General features: G+C 32.2%; 1 protein-coding gene across 1 annotated transcript; it reads right to left on the bottom strand.

Annotated features, from left to right (window-relative positions):
• Positions 1-5044: 5044 nt before the first annotated feature.
• Positions 5045-12539, bottom strand: LOC130898079 (uncharacterized). The gene is made up of 4 exons (XM_057807126.1): positions 12401-12539; positions 9223-9512; positions 7658-7693; positions 5045-5503 (listed from the first exon to the last, which is right to left on the bottom strand). Exons 1-4 carry the CDS (start codon positions 12480-12482, stop codon positions 5120-5122), a joined length of 792 nt encoding a protein of 263 aa, XP_057663109.1. The 5' UTR covers positions 12483-12539; the 3' UTR covers positions 5045-5119.
• Between the last annotated feature and the right edge of the window lie 481 nt (positions 12540-13020).

The raw sequence follows: 13020 nt of genomic DNA, 5'->3' as shown, positions 1-13020 counted from the left end.
AGCTTCATTGTATTTTATAAGACACATACTAAGAATCTTTTCAGAATTGAACAATCATTCTAAAAATATCAACATACAATTGGTATGCTTTAACTGAATTAAAATTTGTATAATCGATAGCATGACCTGTTTTTATCTATGTAATGGAAATTCTGGACACATGTTTCAATCAAGTGTTTGGCAATGTTCCACAGAAATAAAGCCGAATTTTTGCGTCGTTTCATAACCATGGATGAAACGCAGGGCCATCATTTCACACCCGAAACAAAAGAACAATCAAAACAATGGACGAAAAAGGCAGAACCGGCTCCCAAGGAGGCAAAGACCATTCCATCTGCGGGCAAGGTCATGGCGTCGTATTTTTGGGACGCGTGTGGGATCATTTTCATTGATTATCTTGAAAAAGGGAAAACTATCAGCGACGAAATCAAGCAAAAACAGCCGCATTTGGCTGAAAAGAGAGTGTTGTTTCATCAAAACAATGCTCCAGCTCACACATCCGTAATTGCAATGGCCAAAATTAAAAAATAAAAGTTTGAATTACTGCCTCATGCACCCTATTTGCCAAATGTAGCCCCCTCGAATTAGTTTCTGTTCCCAAACTTGAAAAAATGGTTCGGTGGCCAAATATTTTCCAACAATGTAGAGGTGATGTCGGCAGTTAATGGCTGTTTTGAGGGGCTTAACGATTCTTATTATAAAAATGATATCGAAATTATTTAACATCGCTGGGAAAAGTGTATGGAGTTAAAAGGAGATTACGTTGCGTTGCGATTTTTTACAAATATTCAGGATTTTAATTTATCTGATGGTTTAAAGTGAACAAAAATCGAATTTTTTTGCTACATGTCTAGTGATTCTAATAAAAGATGAAATTATTTTAGTGTCATATATTCTTAATAAGTATGTATCATTTTGAATTAACCTGACCTTTATAAGTTCTTGAAAATCGAGTTTAAAGATTCCATTACATAAGAGGTTTTCCGAAACTATGTTAACCTGATCAAGATCTGTCGTTCAGTTTCCGAACGGATTCAGGTAAGTAACTGAATTTGATTATAGTTATAAGCAAAACAAAATAACGCGTTTTGATTAGAAAAATTGAGAATAAATTTCAATATATCTAGAATAAGAAAAATTAAGAAATAAAATCTTCAATAAAAAACATAAAAAGTCTCATTTAATGAAAAAATTATGGCTTTAGTCACTCTTCTTTCTAGATGTGTTTGAATATTTTTTTGGGTCCCTTTGATTTTATCTCAAACGCTTTGGAGATTTCTGATCCTTCTTGAGCCACATCCAGAAACAAATATTGGCGACCTCTCATTTCTACCTGTGATGTGTTTTCCATTTACCAGAGATAAAAGGAACCCACATCTTCACCATAGGCATATTAACTGTCTCGAGATGTTTCATTACCTTTCGGAAAGCGGCATACAGAATTTTACATGATGAATGAACTCGGAACTGAGGCCGGTTTAGTTAGCAGGTATAGTACCATACCAGCACTCTAAAGCGACGAACATTGGCTATTATTTTTCACTTTTTAGTTCGCTTTTGCAATAAATCGTGTTGTTTTTCTCATGATTATTCATTGAAAAGTGTGACAATTTATTTTTATTCATTTGAAATATTTATTGAGTGTCGGTCAGAGTATTACAATTCGTTCAATATTTGAAAAGTTTACGATTCCAATTATATAATGGTGCATTATTAAAAATAATGTACCAATAACTTCATGATTCAATTTATATATATATATATATATATATATATATATATATATATATATATATATATATATATATATATATATATATATATGTATATTTATTCATTACTAACAGGTGTAATAAAATGGAATTCATCCATTATAAAACCGCAAGTACATTTTCAATAGAAAATAAATCGATCAAGTTCGAAAAAGAAGCAGGAAAACGATGTAAAATACTGAAAACCGCGGCGTATTTATACAACAAAACATCTATCCAATTAATCCTTTGACATCAACGTGACCTCAGCCTCAACGAGAGGTCAAACCAGGATATTTGAAACCTTGTTCACTTCAAATACACTTCAAACGATTGAACAACGTACTATATTTGTACAAGGTTTGTATATAAGCTTTGCCACGGCGCGGCGGCTAATGCTGGTCTGAGCATTTTAGAACAAACAACAACAAAACATATATGAACTATCACTACTGGCGATGATTTTTTATCTGAAAGAAAATCGGTTTATTTTGAACGTTTTTATGAGAGTTCTGTTCATTCCTTTATTTTTCACTTTGCATCGAAGTTTATTTCAGAACGACACATAGAGGAACAAAGTACATAAAATGTTTATGAAGTATTTGACTCCATCCTATGTGGTATGTTTCATATTTTTACAAACTATAGAAGAATCATTAATCTTTTGATTTTCTGTATTAACTATGATGGAAAATATGAATCTCTAGACTTCAGGTATTTCCAATTTTGAATAGTTTGATGAATTCATTTAGAAAATCTTCAGTAACACATGACATAGTGGTGTTTCGTGACATCGTTTCATCTGGTACATAATATACTTCCAAACTAAACATGAAAAAATTGTCTGTATGATGGGTACCATGAATGTTGATAAATACACACAAGAAAAGACATTCGTAGTCGCCTTTAAATGCAATATAGACCAGACCAAAAAATTTTTTTACAATATTAGCAATAATGGATCCACACTTTGGTGTCGAAGACAAAACACCACCGCCAAAACACTTGCTTGGATGCTGAAGGCGGAATTTTAAAGATTACCTACGAAAGGCAGCCATAATTACAGTAGCTTCTTATGCCAAGTTAGTTTCAAAATCTTGTGAGACGAAAGACGAAAAATGTCGAGGAAAATGAGCAAAGTTCTTGCATAAAGATGAAGCACCCAATCACTTGTCCGTCATTACAACAACCATAATAGCTCGGGGAGGTTGCTGCTAATGGTTGAGCATTTATCATATTATAAATATACATATGTAGATGGTTTTCTGGCTGAGAGCAGCTGGAAGCTTTAGAATAGAGAGCATGACAAATCAGATATATCGTAATGGAACAGTTCAGTGGAGTGACCCTTTGAAAGCAACAGCAGAATAGATGCTGGCTACGGAGATTCGACAGTTTAGGATGAAGGAGTTCACATATAAGAACATATAAGAGTATCAGAGAGATTGTGGACATAGACAACTGATCTGGTTCGGAAATGTGCAGAGAATGACAAATATAAGACTGCCGAGGAAAGTCATCATATGGAAATTAGCTTATAGAAGCAGACAAGGATAATCTAAGAAGAGCTTTATGAGCGGAATAAATGGAAAAATACAGGGGAGTTGAAGATCACGCTTTGGAAAACTGGAAAACGGAGAATTTTCTTAATTTGGCTTATATAGATTACAAAGTATATTGGAAAGTTTTAGTTATGAAGTTGATTACTCAAATGTAGACATTTTTAAATATAACTTGTCCTTAGTTGCTGTAGATATTATTGTCTTATTTCAACTTTGGAAATGTCGCAATTAGGCATAGACATTATTACATGGGAGATATTCATTCAAATCTATTTTTATTATTTCAATTAACGTGTCTCGGTAACTAAGTACATTGACACATGATACAGTTATGTGGAAGCCGTTGAAGCTTCTTCTGCAGTTTGATCTGCAAGTTCATTCCCATGTGTGCTAATATGAGACGGTACCAGATTAAAGTAATGGTAACACCAGAGCTTGCAAGACGGTCAATAGAGTCATGAATATTCTGAATGATAGGGTGTACTGGATATATTTGTCTAATGAAGTTTATTGATGTGAGCGAGTTTGTGTTTGTCGTCAGGGGATAGGGAGTTCAAGATTTGGAGAATTCTCCTGTGTAGAATCTGTGTGTTTCATGTTAAGGAAAATATGTTAAGAGATGTATTAAGTTTTGGTTGTTGGAATCAATCTATTTGGAATAACGGAGTTCATTATATTGCCATGGAAACGAAAGAACTGACAATAATGTAAATACCACCATAATATCGGAGATATTTCAAATCAAAATATATAAAAATCATTCAAGTTTTTTCAAAAAAATTGATGCGTTTCTTAGTTGAAACTTCGACTGTATGTAGTGGTTGTTCACTCTGTATCGAAATAATGCGATACGATTAAGTGAAACTCATTTCATTTCCCCTACTATAAAGCGAATCTCAAATGAATTAGGACATCTTCCTGGCCGGATACTACAAGTTTTTAGATGGACATACTTCATAAAACTTGCAAATTCAGAGAAAGTCTCAAATCTCCATGGACTTCTAATTCGCTTGAAACACACGCCACGCCGGTTCGTTGAGAATAAAAGACATGAAAAATGGATGAGACTGTTTTCAAAACTTTGTAAAGAATTGTGAAATACTTAATACTTGTTTCACTACATATATTTCAATATAAATGTTCTTAAAAATTACTAAAATAGAATAACAGAAATTTAATGATCATGAGCAGTAATCAAATGTATTGAAATAGATCGTTAGACCTTCTAACGATCCACAATATTCTAAGTCATCACGCATTTTGAAAAAAAACTCGGGTGGAGTTATTTAATATATTTTGAAGTCTTGGAAAAAACTTCCCCAGTTTTAATCCGTGATATATATTATCCCTTAAAGGTTAATGTAGAAACTTTGCAGAGTACATACTCTCGTTAAGAGATGAGTATGAACATAATGTTAAAAAGGGATAAAATTAACAGATCTTATTATATTTAATGTACGAACATTTTACGGAAGTTTATAAAATTTTTATGTATAGAAAATTAATTTAATGTGTTATGTTTCCTTGTGGTCTACGGTCCAAATGCTTCCAAATGAACTTATATTAAGCCCTGATATAAAACTCAACTAGAGATTTTCATAAATCTAGATAATAGCTCAATGTATTGGGTATTGCTGCTGCTACCATATATTAGTAAAGCGTAAAGCAAGAAGTAATGTTTTTCATCTACTTTCTAATTTCCTGATTAAGTTTTAGACTTTTGGCTAAATATTTTCAACATTATCAAATTTTTATTTAAATCTTCACGTGTTACAAATATCTTAAAAGAACATATTTGCTATCCAATTAAGAAAGTGCAGCTGATGGTCCATGAAATCCCGGTGGTGGTCCATGGAAACCTGGTGGTGGTCCATGAAAATCTGGTGGTGGTAGGAAGCCTACCGGAGGTGGACCTTGTCCTTCCTTTAACATTTTTTGAAACTTCATACAAGCTTCTTTATTCTTAATTTGATCATCGGGACAATTTAGTTGAATATTTTTAAATATACAAAATTCTGATACAATTCCATCTGGTTTACATTTTTCATCTTCCATTGTTGCATTCTTTATGTCGGCCATACATCCTGCTATTATCTTATCTACTACGGGAGCCAAATAGGTGATGTCTTCCAATTTATTTTTCATATATGCTTCAAATTCATCAGGTTTGATTTTACCGTCATCGTCGATCTAGAATCAAAAATAAATAGTCCAGAGTTAGTATAATTTGAGAGTTTGGAAACTTATCAATAAATAGTTTTCAATCTTAATATAAATCACTGAATGCTTAAGAACCAATTTGAAACGGAATCAATGATTATAAGCTGAGAACACAATAAACTGTTAGGGTTATTAGAAATGATATTATGATTATGGGAATATTAACAACGCAATGATGAACCAAAACTAACTGGACTTTGCCTCGAATTGTATGCCGTAAAAGTGATTTACATTATGCAATTTCAAAGTATTCGATGATGTTGTTTGACAAGCAAGGCTCTATCTATTGCATCATGGTTGTAACCAACCATTTTCTCTTCTACTACTTACTTCTCGTGGAGGTCTTTATCCAACCACTTCATCCGGCCATAATATAAGAAAAAAAATGCAAAAACTAATAATCGTTAGCAATCAAAATCACAAATCAATAAGCAGACTGACCAGAAGACTATTTTACAGGATAGCTCCGGTCAATTAGCCGATTTCAATTATGTTTTTCCCAGAATTTCAACTTAAAAATGATACTTAAGAAGAATATTGTACAAAAAAGTTCATGCAATGATGACTATTGCTTGACATTATAATGCTTCTAATATTACTGTTGCTTTATGACTGTAACTAACGAAAACTAACCCTGCTCACAAATCACTAGAATTGAGAGTTAAATAAATAAATTTTAAAAACACTAACAAGTTGAATAAGAATGTCTTGCTGTTGGTTGTTTCCTGGAATTTAAAATTGCATTAAAAAAAAAATGGAATTGGACCGAGAAAGAGATGAGAATAAATCAGCTTAACTTAATCTATGCATGAATTGATTACGTATAACATTGTCTTGTTATATGGTAAGCGACCTTCAGTTTACGTTAACTTTCGAAGCTAACAGATCAAGATATGTTTAAACACCACCAATATGATGTTCACAAATCACAACACGAAGATCTGACAATATTTTCTAGAAGTTGTAAGTTTCAATAATGAACGATAATATCAAATTATACTCCAATTTATCTACAATTGCTACACTCATACCATACCATTCGTGTACACCAGCGCTATTCTGGAAGATTTTCAAACCGTTATTCGTCGTATACGGCTGGACACTTTTTAAACTTTTTTTCTCAAATGAGATACCCCTTCTTCTCTTCTTCTCCATATATGTTATGTTACAGAAAATTACGGTTCCTACCTACTCGATTACAATATCCATAGTTTTTATTGTATCAGTAAAATAATAAAGAATTTGTTGCCGAATATAGTAATTATTATTGTACTATTCATAAAAAGTTTATTGAACTAATTACACTCTAATTTAGCAACTGCCTAGAAAATTAATGATAATTCATATAATTATCTTTAGAAATAAATGTTTGGATGTTTCAGGCATCCTGTAATTTTACGGTTAGTAGAAGATACATATATAAATTCACATTAAAATGAAATTTTTGCTGTATATCATAATCACTTGAACTACCAAAAAATTAAAACTAGAATGAATATTCGTATTAAGCCGATACTACACGATGCGTCCAACGTTTGCACCAAACTGAAAATTATACGAAGGCTGGAACCTCACCTAAAGAAATGAAAACGTGGCAAAAAACGGATGAACAGCATAAGACAGATATAAATTCGTTCAAAATAAACTGGATGATGATACTGGCAACTTTGGTTTTTCATACAAAAAAACGTAGCATTCACATATAAGTGTGTTGTGGTTAGGTACGACAAGTATTGGTTTCAGCTTCGTTCCAATGCTGGGTACTCTGACTTAGGTCAAGAAAACAACCAACCTTCTTCCAACGTTGGAAGCAAAACATTCGTCGAATGACATGCACACTACAACCACACGATAAGTCCAATCATACCAGCGTCCAACGCGTGACACCGGCTTTACAACTATGTCTAATACTCTAAGCTATGGGGTTAAGATTTGTTTAATTATTCAAAATACCAATAAAACAAACATCGACTACACAATAGCGTGATTTTTCTATATACGTAATTGGCAGTATATATATATATATATATATATATATATATATATATATATATATATATATATATATATATATATATATATATATATGTTGTAGAAAGTAACTTAATAATTTAATATACTCACATAGTTATTCTTTTGACCCACACATTGAGAAATACACTGAAAATAAAAAATACATCATCAATAAAACTTGATCACAACATCATAATTTTCGGTTTATTTTTTGGTTCTTAAAAACACTGCTCTTGATATCTATAATGATATGCTATTGGTTTCTCGTAGAAAACTCTTTTTATCGATCCTTTACAGAGCAATTTTGTTTTCCTAGGTGCAAATAATTCTAAACCTAGAGATTGCCCTCATATGCTCATAAACCTCCAACTTACGTAACCAGATAAAAGAAAATAATTACAAGATCTCAGTTGAAACTTTGTATCTGACAACTAAATGAATAAAGATCAAATCCAAAAGATTGGGGCTAGACTTAACCATAGGCTCTAGGGATGAAATTAAGCTGATTTCCCCAGCTTAATACTTATTTTTATTAATAATTATTGTTCAAAGTGACTGCGATTCTCTTGACCCTACGAAAAAACTGAGTTTGTACCTTCTTCCGAATTTGTCGATAATATTAAATTACTTCAAATTTTTGTTTTCTGAGTTTATAGAAGTATACTTTGCTCTTCATTGGTCCCTAAAGGCTAGTCAGAAACTACGATTCTGGATCATGTACATCACCTATTAGATAATTGCGGCTCCTAACCCAGAATAAGATATTTATCAAAGTTTCCAAACGTCGTTTTCTGTTTTCGATCCATGTTCTAAATTTAAAACTTAACCTACAAAAACCCCTGATTTATATTATTTAGTTTCTTGCGTTTTTCTGTGATTGCCATTTTAGATGTATCATAATTGTTATCGAACTTTTATTAGCGATTTACCAACACATATGAATTTTGCAACAACCTATTTTTTATGTTGAAACGCTGAAAAGTACAAAAATCACAAGTATCAGCAAACAATTAATTGTTCTGCTCCTAAGGATCATTCAAAGATCACCAAATGAGGTGAATTTGGAACTTTTGATATTAAAAAAAAGGCTCTCATCTAATCGAATTTAACCACTGATATATTAGGGTAGTGAGGATCATCTGGCTATGACCCGATTACTTCCTTCAGTATCCGATTAATGAACATGATCTCGTTATTATCCAAGCATTCAGAAGATGATCGAGTTAACTCAGTCATAGTTTCATAAAAACCCTCAACATATCATAAATCCTTTAATCCGGTGATCAAGATGTCCTTTCCACTGTTTATGTAGGTGAGTCCACATATTCAATGTATAATGAGCTAATTTCAAAACTGTACCAGACAGACGGGCAACTTTTCGATAAAAATGAAAATGGATATGAAAATAATATACACTTTGAAAATTCAGGTGCTGACAGAATATGTACCTGGTATTCGGTAGATTCACCAACAACAAAAAAAATATCGTCAAGCATTAAAATTTGCTATTTTCATATCTAACAAAAAATCTACGATAAACATATTTATGATGAGGTCACGGTTTTAAATATACCGCATCAAAATCGTTAGTGATGTCGTGTCCTGACAAATATTGTCGCAATTCTCACCCTCGGAAATTTTAGTTTTCCATTTATTATTTTAAAGTACAAACTTACCACAATCTCACTTCTTTTTTGTCGCATTTTTTCGCAGTCGAAAGGATCAAATGGTGCTTCATGAGGACGTTTGTCTGGTTTATCTTTTCCTACGATTTCTTTAAAACATGCATTCTTATACTCTTTCTGACCTTCGCGTATCTTTTTCAAAGCCATGTCGTCACAACAAAGTTTGGGTCCTCTTCTTGAACATTTGCCGTCAATTTCATTAGAAGTATCTCTCTTATCCCTTATATTCACAAAGTGTGAAATGCTGTAAAGCTCTTCTAAATCGTTAGCCAAAATTTGGTCTGGAAAAAATACGAATATTTGGTAAATCACTAATATAGTTTTGGTAGAAATCAATATCTGAGAATGTCATGCATGCTGTTAGAAGTAAGAGTTTCATTTGATCCAAGTAAAAAAGTTGCAGATTTTATTGCCACCGTCATTGTGAAACTATTATGTTGTTAAATTCAATCAATCTATACTTATCTAACTATAACGTGGACACTGGTTATCAGGTCCCAAACACAAACCCGTCCCTGTTCTGAAACACCACCTTCAATCACAAAACTAGCCAAAAACCAAACCAAAAATTTATGTCAAACAATATTTAGATCGTGCTTCCATTTGTACACTTTTAGAACAATTATCACATCATATATATTTCTCTCAATTCACGACCCTTATTTTATCTAAGTGTCCAGTTACACCCGTGTTTACTTGGACATGATACCATTGGAAAATAGAGGAAGTGTGGATTTTTCTTACTATCAAGGGCAAATATTAATCTTTACGAACAATATTCCACTTTTCGTTCCAATAAGTACTGTATCGAGCTCTAGCAGAGAGAGAGAGTGAAAGATTTAAGAACCTGAATCAAAGAGAATATGTGGCAATACTTAAGTTTTATATCAGCTTTTAGTATCTATCACATGGAGGAAGTATTTAATGTCTGATGTTATTATTTTGTTTTTTCTTAAGGATAATTAACTATTGTGAAACTGGAGAGAACGATAGTTAATCTTAGAATAACCAGTTCAGTACACAAATCAAAACAACAGAAATCAGAGATTCTAATGAAGACAGTCAGGAATTACAATATTTAACGTAAAGACCAATTGATTATTTGGATAAAACTTGGTTCACTACTTGTGAAACACAGCCTAACCTAACCTAACAGTCAAAGCAATTTCCTTCGCTAAAACAAAAAAGTCCATGTCAAAGTCGGAACAAAGTCAAGTACACGTGGACTGTTCACAGGTCACACGATCACTTTAAAAGCAGTTTTGAGAAGACTGGGTGTTGCATTTAGAAAAAAAAAACAGTGAAAGCTTTGGATTGGCAGCTTCCTCATTATCCTGCGTCAGTGAATCTTTTGAATCAATATGTAACAAAGCACCAAGCGGGATAGCTTCGCCAGTCCCAATATAGTTCCCTATGACTTTTGGCTCTTTCCCAGATTGAAAATTTCTCTCAAATAAAAACTATTCGATGAAAAACAACAATTGAAACTATTGCAAAGAATGCAGTAAAGGCAATAAGGAAACCAGAAAGCTGAAATGCCGGAAATGTGTTATTTTGTATATTACCTTTGGGAGAGTGAGAACTACTCATTCCCAACATAGTTCCCTGTGACATTTGGCTATTTCTCAGATTGAAAATTTCGCTTTGAGAAAACCGGTTCGTCGAAAAACGACAATTGAAACTATTGCGATCAATGAAGGAAAGGCAGTAAGGAACCAGAAAGCTGAAATTCTGCCGGGAATGTGTACTCTTATATTACCTATATGAGTGAAATCTATTCATTATACTACGATTTCAAAATATCTACTCAACTACTTGCTGTTACAATTTCATTAACTATAAAATGTAATGTATAAATTGTACCAATTGTGTTTATATTATCAGTCACTTTTTCAGGAAAACTCCAAAAATACATGTTTTGTTTTTATCTTTTTAATGGAATAGTTAGAAATTTATTATTATAACTAATATTATTTAAACAATAATTGAGGGTATAATCATGTATAGAAATAGAAATATTCGTAACAGTAAATTCATCGTTGGAAACATTTTAGTTTTGAATGATTAAATTTATCAATATTGTGATAAAAAACTGAAAAAACTCTTGCGCAAGAAATGAGTTGTATCCTTGCGATAACACACCATTATTAAACAGGCAAATCTTCAAAAAATTTCACAAGAATTATATTTTCGATAACCGAAAATATGTTTTTAAAAATTTACTTAGCTCAAAATTACAATTAACTTCACAAGCAAATTAACTATAATTTATATACTATATTTTTCCGAGGCTCTTTTCGAAAATTTCCAATCTGATTGCTATTCTTTTCTAATTCAAATAAATTTTGAAAGTCAATTATTTCTTCCGTTTCTTCGTCGTTATTACTGCAATTATTATTATATAATTCTTCCAATGTAAAGTTTGGTCGTTCATTTCTTGGTTAGAAATATCTATTATTACTCGTATTATTAGATATTATTATAATTGTTATTATGATTAATATTTACGTGTCTACTGAATTTGTCTGTAAAATTTCTCGATGTCGTAGACATCGATTTTAATCTTGGTAATCGGTTTGCAGGTATTTGATTTTTTATTTGGTCGGAAAACATTTTATAGAGATGTAGAGATTATAATATGTACAAAAAATACTCAGCGTTAGTTTTTGATCATGACTATTGTTGTGGCAGAGGGCAGAGTTTAACTAGTGGACGTTTCAACAAACCCCTCGCAGTTTTAAGAGTAGCAACGAATATATAAATTCATTCATAAATCCATTTTCAAATGGTATAAACTTTATCTTGCCGCCTCATAAACTCATTGAAATCAAGGAGAAGCATTGAAATATGATGAGAAAAATTTTAATATGTAGTATCGAAAACATAGGAAGTGGTAAATTATTATGACATCAAATGCCATGAGATGAATTTTGAGTTGCGATTTACAGAATTTGTAGCCTAATGAGTAGTGCAAAGCAAATATTGTCTCATATGGTCGAAGTATGTAGACTGATATGTATTTAAATTCACGTATTTCGAGTTTTCACAAAAAACATAAATTATGACAAATTTTCTTCACATATCTACATAACTTTTAATATAAATCTACACATTATCACATAATTACGGTGATTACAATAATTTAAAAGATAGAATATAATTGACTTACTATAATCAGGATTATCAAAGTTGTAAGCGTCGATTTTCAAAAAAGCACCTATAACAGCAATGAATACTGGTATTGTGTACATTTTAAAACCAAATTTACTGGGATTTACCTGCCATCTTCTATTTATATATATTTCGAAAACGAGTTTATGTTGTGCTTCAGCAAACACCAAATATAATAGATATAAATACATATGTAAATAATGTAGGAGAGAGATGTGCAAACCAATAGGCTGAAAAGTTCGTAGGCTAGCAAAGACAACGATTATAGTGGTCATATAATTTTCCCCTTGAGGTTTGAGAATAGGAAAAAGTCGCCGAGAACTAGATATGGAGGATACGACGGATGTCATCTTTTCATTTATTTGCGACATGGTTCATTGTCTTGATGGAACGGCACTCTCTTCTTCTTCAAATGAGGCCGTTTTTCCGCAATTTCGATATTCACACGCTGTTAATGTTTTTCTTTGGACGATTGGACTACGGTGTAAAATGATAAATGAAAGTTACGTATCGACGCAAGATATAGGGTTTACTGCGATCGAAAAACTTCGAACGCTGAGCTGAATTATCAATTCATTGTCGTTTTTGGTCGCTTTTGAGCTCACGTGGCACCCACTT

The sequence above is a fragment of the Diorhabda carinulata genome, chromosome 1 (genome assembly GCF_026250575.1).
Source record: "Diorhabda carinulata isolate Delta chromosome 1, icDioCari1.1, whole genome shotgun sequence".
Taxonomy (NCBI): domain Eukaryota; kingdom Metazoa; phylum Arthropoda; class Insecta; order Coleoptera; family Chrysomelidae; genus Diorhabda; species Diorhabda carinulata.
Note: the sequence above shows the minus strand (reverse complement) of the source record. Positions and strands in the feature narration are given on the sequence as shown.

What these genes read in the sequence shown, in the direction of transcription:
- LOC130898079 (XM_057807126.1), bottom strand. Translation starts at nt 12,482, where the DNA reads ATGTACACAATACCAGTATTCATTGCTGTTATAGGTGCTTTTTTGAAA. An exon ending in AAAAAAGAAGTGAGATTGTG is followed by an intron (nt 7,694 to 9,222) that starts GTAAGTTTGTAC and finishes TTTTATTTTCAG; the next exon opens with TGTATTTCTCAATGTGTGGG. An exon ending in TGGGTCAAAAGAATAACTAT is followed by an intron (nt 5,504 to 7,657) that starts GTGAGTATATTA and finishes TTTTGATTCTAG; the next exon opens with ATCGACGATGACGGTAAAAT.